The sequence below is a fragment of the Pleurodeles waltl genome, chromosome 1_2, assembly GCF_031143425.1.
Source record: "Pleurodeles waltl isolate 20211129_DDA chromosome 1_2, aPleWal1.hap1.20221129, whole genome shotgun sequence".
In the NCBI taxonomy this organism is placed as follows: domain Eukaryota; kingdom Metazoa; phylum Chordata; class Amphibia; order Caudata; family Salamandridae; genus Pleurodeles; species Pleurodeles waltl.
In genome coordinates this window covers 964,565,124-964,582,938 of record NC_090437.1, presented here as the reverse complement: position 1 = coordinate 964,582,938, position 17,815 = coordinate 964,565,124, and the positions used below count along the sequence as shown (strand labels likewise).

Below are 17,815 nucleotides of genomic sequence, written 5' to 3'. Positions count from 1 at the left end.
AATAAAGATTTTACAAGGACTGTAGAGTTCATGTTGGTTAACCTTCTTATAAATATTATGTTTTTTTGTTCTCTTCTAGGGATACTTTTTGTGGGTTACACATGCTAATTATTAACATTAAATACACATATAGGCTAGTCCTACCACAGCAAAAATAGCTTTTATGGCTTAGTCACCGTAGCAACAGTGTAATATTGATTTTATACATGTTCCACTTTTAAATGCCCATGCACCTTTCCTTGTAGGCTACAAGGCGTGCATGGGGTGACTTGCTCATATTGAAAAGGGGAGTCTTTACTTGGCAGGTTGCACTGCAGGTGTCACGCTGTAGCAGTCCGGCTACAAAGTGAAAGCCTGTAGGCATGTTTGCACTGCCACTGTAGTGTATGGCACAATATGTACTGCATTCCACTAGTGGCATTTAACTTCCTGGTGCTGGGTTGATATTATGCCCCATATGCTAGGGACTTGCAGGCAAAGTTAAATGTGGTACTCACGAATAAGGAAGTTTAACCATGTTGAAAGCACAAGATGTTTCCTCCCGGTTAGCATCGGTATAGTACACAGAGTTCTAAAGCCAGCAATAGTAAGGTCCAGAAAAAGGTGAAATACTTAGGTCAGACTTCTGTCCTCACCTCAGGGAAACCTCTGTCCAAAAGCAACAGAGGCCACTGACAGCTGTCAGTCTAAGGAGCCAGACCACTATCTATTGACTGAGAGGTAGATGCTTCGGCCCTGTGCCTGATGCAGGCCTCATTTCCAAACTTTGCACTGGCAAGGGTTGTCTACTTGCTCCTGAGGTCCCTTGGGCTTCTTAGGTTTTTCAGAGTTTGCGGACTATAGCTTCAGGCAGCAGTCACACTCCTTCCACTCCTACTTTGACCAAACCTTGCGAATGGGTCCTCAGCTCAATGTCTGCACCCAAGACTGAACATGTGCTTGGCAATCTACAGCTTCTAGGGTGGAGGCCCAGTCCTCCTCAAGGGTGACACACTCTGTTGGTGTTATAAAGGGGGTCTGCCTACCTCAGCTTTTCTGTACTTTGTCTCTGAAACAGCACAATAAGCATGTCCAGGTCAGAAGAGGCCTCGCCCAGGTCACTCTTGTGGTGCTGTCCTCTCAGAACAGGTAACCCCTTTCCTGCTGGTCCTCTGAGGGTGGATGGTATCCACGTCCTACCCCTAACCTTTCGACTGGGCTTCTGTGCCCTCCATTTAGGGACGGTACCCTCAAAAACCTGCATTCTGGTTGGCTTGCCCTCACGGCTCTTTTCACCAGTGGGAGCTCATTGCCAAGGATACAGTTAGTATGCATTTAGTGACAGACAATGACCTTCCTCTGGGCAAGTACCCCCTCCAATTCTCCATGGCGATAGAGCAGAAGGAGTCTTGATCATGGACCTGCCTTAGCCTACAGACCTGTCCTGGCAGATGCGGTTCTGGGGAAACCAGTCTTGGTACCACCATGCTCTGGCTTAAGCAGTGACAGAGACCCTACTCACTGTGATTCCCTAAAAAGTGATTTCTACCACTGCCACGGATCACCGGTTTACTTTCTTGGTCACCTCCCAGCAAAGGGGTGCTAGAGCATGCTCTACCCTCTCCTCCTGGGAGTACTTTACCCCTAGGGCTGCACTAGTCAGCCCTGCACAGTGCCCACCTGTGGGCAGTTTCTAGGTACATATAGAGTCCCTCTCTCATGCCCGGTCTGTAGACAGTCATAACACTGGGTAAAAACTCCTTTTGTTCTGATCAGAAGTAATCTGGGAAACCTCTGCTTCAAAACTCTCATGGTGCCCTTTGGAGAACTTTTCTGTATTACCCTGATTTCTCCCCCAACTCTGCAGAAGGGACCTTGGACCACCCTTCTTGGGGTCACTCCAAGGTACCTTCCTGAACACTCTGGTGATGCGCCAGACGGCAGTTTCTTCCCTAAGCTCTTTGGGCACCATGAACGTGAAATATATCAGGTGCTGGTGTAGCTCTGTAAAGAAGTTACTCAGAATGTACTCCTTCAGAATCAAATTATACAGCTCATCATAATGATTTACTTTACTGCCTTTGTCCAACCAAACAGCGTTTTACTTGACAGGTCCACAAAATCCTCTCAAGACTGGTTTAACTACTTCTGACTATCCTAGCACTTCAGGCAATACTATTCTGGGGTTAGACCAAATTTGTGTGAGCGCCTCCATTATGGGGGACATACTTAACCTGGTCAGCTGCATCTAGGGCCAATAGTGAATACCTCCCAACAATGCGCATGTGCTTACACAGGCTAAGCCCTCAGTCCTGTTCTCGGAATCTATGCATACTGAAGGCCTCCTCGTCAGCTGAAAACCACTTTTCAATGTCATGCCCAACCACATAGCTATGGATGAGGTCTTTGGACCATATGTTTATCTCTTCTATGCACTTCTGCATCCCAGCCACCAATGTCACTGGACTCTAATGCTGTTTGATATCTTGCGCTGGCTCCTCCCATGGACCAGCACAGGATTCTGCTCTTCTAAGGCCAAGGTCACCTTTTCACTCCTCCAGTGCAAGGGTTGTGGCAGCCTTTCTCACCTCTGCAGCCAAACCAACATTTTCTCCTCAAGGGCAAGGGTAGCCAGCTGCATTTCAAGGCTCCCTCCAACTGCTGGTCCTCAAGTTCTGATGGGGACGAACTGAGAGATGACATACTTCTCCCTGTCCTGGACAATGTAGGTATGCTCCTCCTTGGAATAAACACTCCACTGTGGCATCCTCAGCGTCATTCTCATTTCCCTCTTCAATGTCATCCTCATTGTCCTCTGAGGTGGGCTGTAGCTGGCGAACCTCCTCCCAGGATCTGAGGGTAAAGTGGTAATCCTCCTTCTTGGACTGCTTGATCAGCTTCAGCCCTCATTGCTTGCACATGCATTTCTTACATGGTAAGGACCTCCACAGCAGCCAGATTCACCTCCATGCTCCCAAAAATGTACAGTACAAATATTGTGTGGAAGTGTGCTCTATTGCACTTTTTAAAAATTATTTGCGGGAGCTTTTTTCAAATTGCACATGGTTACCATCGACTTAGAGTACAAGTAATTGCATTTCATAAATGCTCATTTTGCATTTAGGAAATGCTTTATACATGTGCCAAGTAATCGCAAATGGGAAATTCTATTTGCGATTTACTATTTAGGGAATAGAAAAATGCAATTTCTATAGGGTAGACATCACATTTTGCGATTCCTTAAAAGCCTTTGCACATAGAAAAAGGCTGTTTTGCATTTGTTAATGGGCTGTAATTGTGTTTCGGCCCATTAAGAAATGCAAAAGGCTTTTGTACATCTGGACACTTATTTCTAAGTCACCCAGTTCCGGAGGCCTGGGTACGTAGAAACCTTCAGACTACCAGGTAGAGGCCAACCGCAAAGCCGAGTCCAGGGACAGTTTTTGCTAGTCTGCTAGGCACTTTAGGAAAAATAACTATTTAAACTGCTTGTGTTCTAGTAGCCACACAGGAGTTCAGCCAACCGAGGCTTGGAGTCCACTTCTTTGTTGAGGATAAAAGTGAGCACTTGAGGACCCCTCCCAGGTCACGGATAGTGCGTTACGTTCTCTTCTGTTCTTCTGCAGGTCCAGAAAATGTTCTAAGTGGTGCCTTGGTTTGCTACATTTATGCCTGAAACTAGCTACTGGGTGGAGGTGACTCCTAGACACTCCCTTACCAATGTGGTAAAAATCCTGTCCACTTTTTCAGTAGTTCATGTTGTCGTACTTCAAAATAATACCAGTCCGAGGTGCTTATTTACAATCCCCATGTGACTCCTTTCGCCACATTAGCAAAAATATTTACGCTAATGTGGTGTTAGGTAGGCATTTCCGATGTGCTATATTTACAAAGTGGGGCAATGTGTGCATTGCGCCACTTTGTAACTCCTTGCGCCACATTATGCCTGCAACAGGCCTTATGTATGCAGGGGCGTTCCAGTGCTGGGAGGCCTGAATAAATGGCACAGTGAAATTTACAACATTTCACTGCACCACTTTTTCCATCATTTTTAATGCCTGCTCAGAGCGGGCGTTAAAATGCAGCAGCCATTATGTTCAATGTGTCTTGCTGCGCTCCCGTCAGCATTTTTGATGTTAGTGTAGCAAAGCGCCACCATAGCATGAAAAATGTTGACACTATTGTGCTAGCGACCACGATGGTGCGCCGTATGGTAAAGTCTCTGATGCGCCACTTTCTTATAAATATTCCTATAAAGCTTAGGTAAACATGGGCTATGAGCGTTTTGGGTGTGTAGAGGAGTGTACCATGGTAATCACTAGCGTCCTCCCATATTTAACACTGAAATCCAGAATCAGCAACAGAAGTCTGGTAGAACTAAGGCATAGTCGTACAACACCCAGACAAAGGATTCACAAGCATGGTCCTGGCACCCTGTTTTCTCTTCTTCACATGCACCAGTGTTCAATGTGGCTCAAACAGACTTTTCATGCAGGATTTGACAATGTTGTGCCAACCAATGCCCTGATGCTCAAGGAATTTCTTCCTTATGCATTGGGTCATTAATTGAATTCCCTGCCTGGGACTGGCATGACAGTGAGTGATATCTAGTGACACTCAGGTCCCATATATGGGGGAGGTGCTGGTCAGTATGACTTAGCAATCCAGTGACAAACAGGTCACCAGTTGAAGCTTCCCATCATAGGAAACCCTACAGCTGCGCAATCTCTACTTGGAGCAAGAGAACTGTGATTTTGTTGGTTGTGGGGACCACCAGTTTATGGAGGCTCACCTGTTCCGCAAAACTGTGAATGAGGGTTATAACCTTTATGAAGTTAAAGACATTTGTTTGCTGCTTTAGACCTAACTGAAGGACAGGCCCTGCTATCAAATAGTTTTCTAAATGCCTGAGAGCTGTGGTTAATGTTTTATGGCTAAACAAGGGCCATGCCAGGGACATGCCTAAGGCCTGGCCCTAAATTGAATCCTCACTTATCAACTTTGAAGGAGGAGCATTGTGGGTTACATAAAACCCAGAAGTCTAGGCTCTACACTCAATCCCTAATAGAGCAGCTGAAGGCTAAGTGCAAAGGGTTATATGCACATGGGCGCTGCTGGACACAGGATCTGGGCAAGCCGTAAGTCAGTGCTAAGCCCATGATGTCGAAGCCCATGTGCAATGGACTATGTAGAGATGTTCTTCAAGCAGTGACTGCCCAAAGGTGGGTTCATATGGAATAACAAAAAGTCATAGTACATTTTAACAGAACACATATGACAAGGCATATGAAACCAATCTGACAAGGTAGTGTCAATTAATTAACTTTATATTTCAAGTGTCTAAATGGTATTGAGCCTTATACAGTCTACTGAAGTGACATGTGTGCTAATATTAAGTAAATGCAATAATATTTGAAATAAATAACTCCAATAATACATTTACAAAAATGCAACTGGATGCAAATAAAGTAAAGTAATAAGTACATGCATTAAAGTAAGTGCATGCTTTACAAAGCAGGATACAATTGTATACAGTTAATGATCAGATCAGAGAAAAACAAACCAAACACTGAGGGTCGAAGAAGAAAATAGAGATATGCAGACTACCTCCAACGAAAAAAACAATTTTCAACTGGATATACCAGCTAGGCTAAGTTTCAGGGTATGCCTCCCCTTACCACTTATCTGATAAATCAGACTCAAGTACACAAACGTGACTGGCTATCATTTTAATTAAATTACTGTTGATAAGTAATCTATAGTTCAGGGTTTGCACCCTTACCCTAATGGGAGGGCTGACTGATCTAACGCATAGTTAAATTAAATGAACTAAATCTTAAGCACTAATTTAAAACAGGTGTTTTGAAGGAATCCGTCTGGGGCCCTTGAGTTCTGTTTTTTATTTTTCATGGAGTTGGTTTACTGCCATATTTAGACCGCTGGGCACTCAAATGATGCTCCACACCTTGAAATAACATAAGTAGGATACAACTCAGATGTCCCATTATTGAGTGGTGCTACTTTACAAATATGGCAGCAATTACCCCTGAATGGCTGCGGGCCAAGCTGACGCCTTCAAACGTCAGATTGAATTACTTGATTCTAGGTCTAACATTAATAAATCACCTTGAAAATATGACTCCATTCTCACAAGGTCTGCTTTTTTTTTTATTGCTTTATTGAGCTTTCATTACATGCATTTGTGTCCTCTTATGTGTCATGTCATCATCTCTTTGCTTCTACTAATGCTCGCCTTTGCCTCAGTATATAAGTGTTATTGATTTTGACATGTATGTAAAAACGTTCTTAATATGTGTCAATTGCATAAAACATTCAACATTCATGACTAGTGGCGTTCATCTACAACTCTGTCCTTTACCCATTGCGTATAAGGGGTGGTGCATCCACTTCCAGTGACATAACGATCTTCAGTGCGTGAACAGATTGATTCCCAATCATGAAGGTAAGCATTTCCGCATTCACATTTCCATAAGTATTATCTGGTTTCCTCTTCCTGGGCCTTATCGTATCTATTCCTCTTAGACCCCTGACACAGTTTCAAAAGTGTGTAATATTTTGTCCCATGTCTACTATTGGGTGTTCTCACAATCCTTGAACTTCCTCCCCTCATCACGCCACACTCTCAGCTCTGGCCCATGAGGCCTAAGTAGATAATACTTAGAAGGGAGAAAAACAGAGGGCTTCATTTACAATGAAATGGCCCAGTTTGGTGCCGCAAGCAATTTTGCTGCGCTGAGCTGCGTCAATTCCAGAAACGGGGATGCACCGTATTTACAAGAATAAGGGGCAACCCTGTGTTCTTCCCTGCATCGGCACTAAAATTAGCTGCCTAGTGCCAAAGCAGGCACCCTTGTACCATCGGCGGCACGTTTTGCACATAAACAATCAATAATGCTGATTTGTTATTTCTATGTGTCCGGCATAATGCAGCACACATAGAAGTAGTAAATCGTCATTTTCTAATGATTGTTTATGTGCAGGAAGGAACACCTTCCTGCACATAAACAATCATTAATGTTGTTTTGGTCTTTCTATGTGTGCAATAGAATGAAGCACACACAGAAAAAGCAGAAACAAGGAGAAATAACTGTATTTCTCCTCGCTGCACCACTCTAACACTACCCGTGGGGTGGCATTCGTTTTTGGTGCTACCTCAGATTTTCGATTTCTCATAAATTTGGGGCAGTGTGAAAAGCAATGGGTGTTGTGTAGAAACATCCACAGCAACACCCATTGCACGCCCAAATGCAGCAGAAAACTATGTCAGGGGCCATATTTACAAGGCGGTGTTAAGCCACGCAAAGTGACTTAGGCACACCTGTTAAATATGGAAAAGGGCACAATGCCACTGGTGCATCGCTGAAAGTGATGCTCCGGTGGCGCTAGTGCTTGTAAATGAGCCCCAGAGTATGTTCACTTTGGTGCCCTGTATAGTAGGATGTTAATTGATAGTCCAAAACATTAAAATAATTCTCTGCTGCTTGCTGAGAGCCGGAACACTTAATCCCTATACCAATTCTGAGGGGATTTAAAATGTTAGGAATAATAGCAACCGTTACTATTAAATTCAGAGAGTTCAATCCCCTTGTTGGTGTTATTAGTGTCACCAGCAAAGGTACCCGTATCATCAGAGCCCTGGCTTCAAGTCTAAGTCTCCTGGTCAGCATCTGGATTTACACTGGCAGTGCTAATTTAGGCTGCCAGTGGAAAATCCCAGAGTTCACCAGCCTCTAAATGGGGCTAGGGAACTGTGATTTTGCAGGATGGGACCACTACTAATTTATGGCGGTTCATCTGCTCCGTATACCTCTAAATGAGAGTTATATTTTTTATGAAGTAACAGGCATTCTTTGCTGCACTGTATCTAAGTCAAGTCAGTGGGTTAAGCTCAAAGGAGGGCTGAACACAATGCTCTACCGAAGGCCTGGTCCTATGTTCAAACCTCACAGTCAACATTAGTCTACAAGCACCTGTGAATAGCCACCATCACCATCATCATCATCTCTGTACTATGCTCCTGAAGTAGTGATTGTGTGTTTGATTTATCACTCCAGAGCTAGAAGGGTAAAAAGGTTTTACCATTGTTAACGCTGACATTTTACTAATGAATATTCGTGTAATCTAAATGTTAAAATTTAATAGAAAATGAGTTAACATAGAAAATAATACACCCCCTTAAAAATGTGCCTACTTGAGTGACCACTACAAATCACGAAGTGTACTTATTAACAGCTTATTAATGTAAAATGTTGAGCTCATGTTTGGATTAATGTAGTAGTATGTCATATTAATGGTTATGCCTTATGTGTTTGCTTTATTAATAATAGGCCTTAACTTAGCGCGGTCTTGGGCCTAGTTGCATGGCCTCATGTTAATCTGCATTGCTTAAACGGATCATAAAATGGCTGATTAGAAAATTAAATTTTAATTTTCCGTTGCACTGACCGAACGTTAGTTGCAGAAATCCTTTCCCATGAGAACTGCTTGCTAGACTATGTTGTACCAGGGATACATTATATAACTTAGTGTGTGTAAAGACAACGACCCCAGGAGTGGACAATGGATACTCTGACTGAAACCATAAGTTGATGCAAATTTGTTACCTGATGAGCCCAATGATGGAACTAGAGAAGAGGAGCCAATCATCAACAAAGGAACAAAGATTTAGTACATTCTTAGATTTGAGGTTCTACTTTCATTGGACTAAACGTAAACGTATGATTCTTTGACCAATAGCAACATGGGAAGTAGTTTTAGGGAACCTAACTTAGCCAGATTGCATCGGGAGGAGAGAGGCCATTAGTTAATTTCTTCCTAATGGTCCCGAGAGGCCACTCAGCTATATTCTGCTGATCCGTCCTGAGCGTTGTAACTATTATTCTTTTCAAACTGCACAAAGAAACTTTGCTTTCCTGAACCTTAATGCTGAATTACGATGCTTGCTGACCGAACAGATGTCCGATTGACGAAGAATGTCACAGCTTGCTGAACCATACTGAGGCAAGGTATAAGACAATGTTACTGATTGTTATGTCTATTTGCTTTTGTCCCTAGCTACCAACCGCTAATTTTGATAGAGCCATAGTTAGGTGTTTTTCCATATTCATGTTGACAAAAATTATTTTGCATGAAGCCCAAACATGCTATTCTAATTTGAAGGTTAGATAGGATACTCACTGATGATGCTTGCTATATGTAATAGCAGTTGATGTACTTTTCTTGCTGAATTCTAAATATATGCCATTTCTCTTGCGCAGTTATTCTTGCTATTGATTTGTACTATAACCTTAGAATGTGTAGTGGTCCAAGCCTTGATTAAATTGCGATTCTTTAGGATACTTGGGCAGCCAGTACTGTTTCTGTATGCTTATACTACTACGGCCCTCATTACAACCCTGGCGGACGGCGGTAAAATGGAGAAATGTACTGCCAACTGGCTGGCGGTACATTTCCCCATATTACAACATTGGCGGTTTGGGTCAAGCCAAACCGCCAATGTACCACTCCGTCCGCCACGGCAGTAACAGCCGCCAGGCTGGAGACTTCAGTCTCCAGCCAGCCAGGCGGCCGTCACCAGCCCGCCCGCGGGATTATGACACCGCCTACTGCCATGGTTTACATGGCTTCCTTACTTAAGGAAGCCACAAAAACCATGGTGATAGGCACTATCAGTGACAGTGAATTCCTTCCCTTTCATTGATAGGGGTCTTCTCCGCCCTCTCCTCCGGTATTTCCCCTACCTCCCATTCCACTCCAGACCCCCCAACATACACGCACCTTCACGCACCATCGAACACATGCATATACACACTCATACCCACATCCATCCACGCACGCATGCATCCATTCACACACACATCCACACACACTTATATACATGCACACACGAATTCACAAAACACAACATACATGCACTCACACATCCATACATGCACACTCGTATCCACTCACACACAAAAACACCCACACACCCACACACACACACACAAACACACACACACACACACACAACACCCCCTACCTCCCTTCCCTGTTGGAGCACCCGACTTACCTGATTTCAGGCTGTCCTCCGGCAGGAGACGGGACAGGGTGCTGCTGCCAGCAGCAGCGTCCGCCAGCAGAACACCGCCAGGCCGTATCATGTATCAACAGGCTGGCGGTACATTTCCCCATATTACGACATTGGTGGTTTGGGTCAAGCCAAACCGCCAATGTACCACTCCGTCCGCCACAGCGGTAACAGCCGCCGGGCTGGAGACTTCAGTCTCCAGACAGCCAGGCGGCGTCACTAGCCCGCCTGCGGGATTATGACCCCGCCTACTGCCATGATTTTCGTGGCTTCCCTACTTAAGGTAGCCACAAAGACCATGGCAGTAGGCACTATCAGTGACAGAGAATTCCTTCCCTGTCACTGATAGGAGTCTTCCCCGCCCCCTCCCCCGGTATTTTCCCTACCCCCCATTCCACTCCAGACCTCCCCAACATACACGCACCTTCACGCACCATCGAACACATGCATATACACACTCATACCCACATCCATCCACGCACACATACATCCATGCACACACACATTCACACACACACTTACATACATACATGCACACACAAATTCACACAACACAACATACATGCACTCACACATCCATACATGCACACTTGTATCCACGTACACACAAACATACACCCACACACACAACACCCCCACCCACCTTCCCTGTTGGAGCACCTGACTTACCTGATTTCAGGGTGTCCTCCGGCAGGAGACGGACGGGGCGCTGCTGCCAGCAGCAGCATCCGCCAGCAGAACACTGCCAGGCTGTATCATGTGTCATGATACTGTCTGCGATGCTCTTCTGGCGTTGCACTGCTGCTGACAGCAGCACCACCGTACCGCCATCCGCAGGCATGGCCGCAGCTGGAATTCCGTTATCCTTCTGGCGGAATTCCATCTACTGTCATAATTTGGCAGACGGGTGGTAGCTGTGGCAGCGGTATTTTGGCAGCCGTCGCCACAACAGTAGGCAGTTTTTGCCACCAATGTTATAATGAGGGCCTAAGTTATGTGATATTAGCATTTTTAATATAGGGAAATAAACATTCTAACCTTTACATAAAGGAGGGGCTATTAATGGTGAGTGAAAATTTGTGACTCTTATGGTGGGAACTACTCTAAGCAAAAAGTCGATCAAACCTCTAACGCTTCCCTTTACGAAGTAATGTTAATTTCCCAAATAAAGTCAGACATGCTAACATTATCAACAGATGAGGCTGTTGTTCCAGAGGAATAACGTCTTCATTTCACAGAATGACCTCCTATCCCACCAATGTCAACAGCAAAAAACAGGTTAGTTGATGTGCAGTAAAACATTTTAAATTCTGAAGAACAGAGCAACGAACCATTCCTCCATCATCAAAGGGGAAAAGGTACCTATCTGTTCAATGTGTTTTCTTACAAAGATGAAGTGACCCAGGGCAGTCTTCAGACCCAGTTTAGATCTTCAAAAGGAAACAGAGGTTTCATTGATTCGTAGTGGGAAGTCACATTACTAGTAAACAGTTCTTCACATCAGTCTGATGTGTGCACCTTGGACATTCTCCAAATGTTTGGCAGTCATAGCAGCCCACTTTGGTTTCCAAAAGATCTTTATATATTACTATAGTGGATGGCTGGCTGATCAAAGCAGACAATCTAGTATGATTGAAAATAGATCTTTATAGCACAGCACAATTTCCTACCATGTTGCTTGGGCCTGCAAGTACATTTTTTAAAAATCAATTTGTGACGCCAGCCCAAACACTGACATACTTTGGAACCACTCTAGATACATTTCAAGGAAAAGTTTCCCTTCAGAAGAAACAGTATCATCCATTTAATTGCATCTCCAAAAGCAAATGCATATCATATTGCCTCAACAATGTCTAGAAGAAGTAAAGTGTTTGCCCTGACGGAGTAACCACACTTCGAATTTAGATATGTCCACAGCCCACATAGATGTTTATTCCATTGGCAGGAACAGCCATCACAGTGGTTCCTGGCCATGCATTGAAATTGTGCTGGGCGTCTCTGTCAACATGATGGAACCATGCAGAACACTTTCAGTATCTTTTTTTATTAAAAAATAAAAATCCCAAATTGGGATTTTCTTTTTCAAAAGAGAAACAAAATGACTCCCTCACCATTGACATTTTCTCCCCTGGTAGACTCATTAAAATGTTCTTACTTTCACTCACTGCTATGTTTCAAATGGATGGGTGTGTAAGTAAAAACTGTCCAATGTTCTGCCCATTCTAAATAGGACGGCTGGAGAAATGGCCAAACCTCTGACTTACTTTACTCCATCTGGTCAGAAAAGTATGTCAGCCTCAGAGATGGAATAGTCTCCATCGCTGACATACTAAAGTGCTTCCTGACTCTAAATGATGCAGGTGGACCTTCAGTTTGGCGGAAAGGGTACCCTATCACCTTTGTGATTGAGGACCCTATCTACCAAACTCTAAATCAGGCCCTAAATCTTTCGTAAATGCATTACAGGTGGGTTACATTGAGCAAAGATTTAGATACAACTTTGTAAAACAAATTGTTATGCACAGGTCAGGCTTAGTCTAGATGCTCAAAAGACCTTTGATGGAAAATATTAGCAAAACTGCTCAAAGGAGTGTGGTGTGAACTAGAGACACCATAATACACATAGACACAGAGAAAATAAGGAGGGAACAGGGAGAATCACTGATCATGAGGTGTCACTATGGGGCGCTCTTTGAGAATTACTAAGCAAAGTAAAGATGGACACCACAGGGCTGGCCACAAAATGTTACTTTTTTTGTGCAACCTGGCAATCACTGGAGGGGCCAGTGACACAATTTGAGAACAGATTGCCAGGAAGAGGCAAAATAACGTAGGGCTGTGTGAAGTAGGATCTCAAGCACTTCAAACTTCAGTTCCCAGGTTTCCCATAAAAAAGGAATCAGAATATCTCCCATGCCGGGCCAGACCGATATACCTTTCATCTAGCCTATACGACAGAGGGCGGTGCAGATAGGAGGCTGGCAGTCTGCATTAGAGAAGATCCTAAGAAACAAGCTAAGGGCAAATGAGACACAAGGAGCAATTACCAAAGGGCAAAATGTGAATAAATTGATGGAGCTTGCCAGCTTAAGCCTGAAGATAGGTGGGCTTCCATCACTAAGGTATATGCAAACAAACCCTGACCCTATGTGAGGAAAAAACCCCAGGGCACCCAAATGAGTACTGTGAGCCCTACAAAAAGATAGCCCAGAAACTATGCTCCTCCCAAAGTTCTATTAGCCTCTTCTCCCTCACAGAAAGGAGTACATTTTGAGACACACAAAGAATAGCTGTTTGCATTAGAAGTATCCTGGGGAAGTAATACCAGCACCTTAGGTCCCTGGGAAGCATCATTATATAGACTTGTATTTGTGGAACCTTTCAGGCTATCACCATCTCATCCGACTGCTACAACAAGCGGAGCAGCAGTGTGCAGGCCCTTTTCTACTTTCTGTACCCTGCACCCACCACTTCCCCATGTCCTTCCTTGTGACACTTTTTCCAACTTGTCCTTCTTCCCTCTCTTTGATTTTGGTAAGTGACCTCCTCTTTCTTTAAGAGTGTGAGTTTTCTTTGTGACCTTAGCATGGCCTATAACTAAGTGAACATCAAACTTAACGTTTCCTATCTATCCTGGATGACTCCAAACTAACCTTATGTTTACACTGATGTTACATATCTTATGGATAATAAAATCAAGTAGGTCAATCAAACATACACAAATCAAGTGAAATAGTTGTTGCAATGACTCAAAAAATAAAAATACATTTTTACAGTACCCTGAACAAAAAGTATCCTCTACTTTGAATTCCACCAGGTCCTTGAAGTTCCTCCTAAAACATAAAACAAAACAATCAAGGTCAGAACACTAATAACATAAACAATAAAGAAAATGTAGCAATTTACAATGTACATGTGCGTGTGACCGTGCATATGTATACAAAGTAAATCCTGGTAGCGGTTTAATCTCTATTTCTATTGGACTAGTTTGCTTGTTAGCTTGGTCTCGTTACATGATACAGCACAAAACATTCCCTAAGAATTTATGCTTCATGCTATAATTGATGCTGAAAGGTTTTGCACAGATTGAAGGTGGGGGTGAGTTGATGGGCTAATGGTTCTTGAAGTTTTGTTTTCATTAAAATTCTAATAGAGAGGCTTTTTTCTCTCTGTATGTGCAAAATACTTTTGACATATAGTGCCAAATCTGGTATGAAGTTATTGCAAGGGGCCTGATGCCCAAGGCCTTTTTTATGGTTGCAAACCCTGGAATTCACATAATCGTAGGCTCTGTGACCACAAAAGGCTTTTTGCAATGTATAAAAGCCCTATTATGCATCAGAAAATCCATTCCAGCTTCTAAAATGTCTCATTCTATTCTGTGAAGAAGGGTATATCCCTGCTACATACACCCTTTGCCATTTACTGAACCCTACATGGATAGTTAATCTCTTGTGGGCTATAAACCACACACCTGTGGCCTAGTAGTTGCTGCACACTGTCTTCACTATGTTCACCACTCCGCCCAGAGACCCGCTCCTTTCAGGCACTCGATCCTCATTAGGTGGCAAAGCCCATACTATGCACAGCAACTACTCTCTACCACACACTTTGCGAATACCTTATCTCTCTTGACCAATGAAGCAGATACGAGTGGGCAAGCCCCTGCTGCACACGGTCGTTGCTGTATGCACAACTTCACATTGAGAGCCCACTTCCTCCAGACACCAAAGCCCATTCAGGAGACCAAAGCCCTACGACGCATAGACTTCACCTTGTTCCAAATCATTTGCGGATAGTCAGCCTTTTGTGGGCAGTCAAACATATGTGGGTGGGCTAGTACCTGCTATGCTTGTTTTCCATCCTGTGCACAACTCTTCACAGAGATCCCACTTCCTCCAGACACACAAGCACCATTAGCTGACGAAGCCCCTACAACATACAGCTTTTGCCCTGTACTAAACCCTTCACAGATAGCTAATCTCTTGTGGGCTATAAACTGCTGTGCAAGGTCTTTACCTTTTGCCCCACCTGTCATGGACAGCCCATTCAATTCACACTCACAGGTCCTGTAGGTAGCCAACCCACTACTATACACAGCCTTCACTTTGTACACAACTCTTCATGGAGATTTCATGTCCTCTAGACACCCAAGCCCCATTAGATGGCCAACCCTACTACACTTAACTTTCGCCCTGTACTGAACCTTTAGTGGATAGCTGACCTCTTGTGGGAACAAACCACTCACTGGTGGACAAGTACCTACTGCATACGTTTTAACCTTGGATACAGTACTCACTGACAGCACACTCAAATCTGACATTCACATCCCAATAGGTGGCCAAGTCCCTGCTACAAACAATCTTTGTCCTGTACCGAACCCTTTGCAGGTTGTTGACCTCTCAGGGGCAACTAGCCTGACATGGAAGGCCAAGTTACTGCTGTGAACTTGCTTTGCTGCTATGGTGAAGTCCTGAATGATAGCACTCGTTCTTTAGACAGTGAAGCTCTTTTAGGTTTTGAATTCTATAGAACACACAGCCTTTTCCCGGGACCAAATTCTATGCAAGTAGCTGAACTCTTGTGGGTAACCAACCACACATGGTGGGCAAGTATTTACTGCGCATGGTCTTCACCCTGTGCGTAATCCCCCATGGAGGGCCCACTCCCGGCAGACACTCAAGGCCTCTTAGGAAGCCAAATCTTTACTCCGCATAGCCTTTGCTCTGCTCCAAGCCCTTTGGAGACAGCCAACCCCCATTGGGCAAGTACGTGCACACAAATTAGCGAATCCCTGCTGCTCACAGTCTTTGCCCTGTGCACAACTTCTCACGGACAGCACACTTCCTCTAGACACTCAAGCCCCCCTTGGTGGCAGAATCCCTACTATGCATGGGTTTCATTCTGTCCCAAACTCTTTGCAGACAGCTAACCCCTTATGGGTAACCAAATGCATATGGGTGGGCAATTCTCTGGTGCACTCGGTTTTCACACTGTCCACATTCCCTTATGGAGAGCCCATTCCTTCCAGACACCTAAGCCTTTCTGTATGCATATGACTGCTAGTACGTACCACACACACACTACTATACACAGCCTTTGCACACACACACACACACACACAACACAACACAAAGTAAAACATAGGAAACCTAGTCAAGTCTCAGCTGTGCAAAGGGCTATAAACATTGTACGTGTCCCAGAATTTGGCTTTCAGAATCTCATTTATGTGGTACATGTATTGGAGCATTTTGTATACATTTAGATTCAACTACTTTTTGCACAAGAGTCTAAGAGAATGGCTAAGTGATACCGGAGGTCACAGGAAAAGCAAAAGAAAATGGTGAAATGTCAATAGACTGGGGAGGGTCGTTGCTTGGTCAGTGAGATTGGGGGGTGTGAGCTTCAGATTTTCCGACAATCATGATAACATATAAAGTTTAAATGCAATATAGGACAATTAGGGTGTATGAGGGTCTTAAGGGGCAGTGGAAATGTAGGAGGATTGCGGATTAGTAGGAGCATTTTGAGAGAAAATGCAATATTTTCTAAAATAACCAATACTAGTGAGGGCTTTCAAAACACAGAGTGAGTGTGTGTGCATTTTTGTCTGCGTACATGTAAAGATTTCTGGTGAACTCCGACAGACATCTCTCCATATCCGACTGAAAGCACCCGTACCCAACTATTTCTCAGAAAATACATTTATGAGGGGTAGTAACAACCAATTCACGCCCTGAGCCACGCTCCTGAGACTGAGCGAAGTTTGAGAAAAACAGAAAGCTGTTAACTCAATCCAGATTCTATAAAGCCAAATTTCGTCATGTAGTAAAAATGGATGCGACTCAAATCTAGTAAAGTTTTTATGTTAATATTAGTGGCGAAAATGCCTTTCAATGGTTGCTCAACATAGACCCCAAAGAACAGCCACTTAGCCTTTCAAGGGCAAACTCCTGCTTTAAGAGCTTTACGACAATGACACTTGATGAAGGTCTACATCTGTGAGGTGCCCAAGTTCTGTAGGAGGTTGGTCAGATAGTGAACAAAAGAGTGCTATGTGTGAGAAAGTAAATTTACAATTGCCAAAGCAAAAAAGAGAGACAATACATAAACTAACAAGTGAAAACACAACGTTATTATGGCAATTTAACAAATTGTTGCTACAGATCTAATGTCAAAAGTGCTCCCTTGGTGTACAGTGTTGGTCCTGGAAGGATAAATCCGTGACAGATTTTCTAGATAAAGAACAACTTTGTGAATGATTTCTATATAAGACAAATGTTTGCACATTTCCCCTTGAGGGATTTTCATTTAAAATCAAAGCACTAAATTATGCTGCTCACTTATGGAATCATGAACGCTTTTCATATATTACATATCATACTTTTCAATTCTGAAAAGCACATTTTTGAATACAACGTTTTTGACAGTTTGCTGCAAGCTATATAAAAACGACATAACAATTAAACACAAGCAGTAGCAGGCCAATAGATTGACCATTAGCATGCTGGTGCAGTGGTTAACTTTTTAGCATTGTTATTGTAAACACAGGTCAAAAAAAGAAAAAAAAAGAAAGGAAAAATGACCACCTCCAAAATGTGACAATCATATTAAAAATATTCAGTGATATGGCTGTTTTACTAGTAAAGTTTAAAAAAACAAAAAACACTTTCAGATATGCCATATATTTTACTATTATTTTTATGAAGACAAAAGACAACATCAGTTCCCACACACCAGGAGAAT

At 43.4% G+C, this 17,815-nt stretch overlaps 1 protein-coding gene across 2 annotated transcripts in view; it reads right to left on the bottom strand.

Annotated features, from left to right (window-relative positions):
- The window catches only part of NMU (neuromedin U), a 385,326-nt gene that overhangs the window by 53,097 nt on the left and 314,414 nt on the right, over window positions 1–17,815 (bottom strand). For both annotated transcript variants that reach the window (XM_069234551.1, XM_069234560.1), the window contains one exon: window positions 13,849–13,902. In XM_069234551.1, the coding sequence (XP_069090652.1) occupies window positions 13,849–13,902 (54 nt within the window). The remainder of the gene's footprint in view (window positions 1–13,848; window positions 13,903–17,815) is intronic.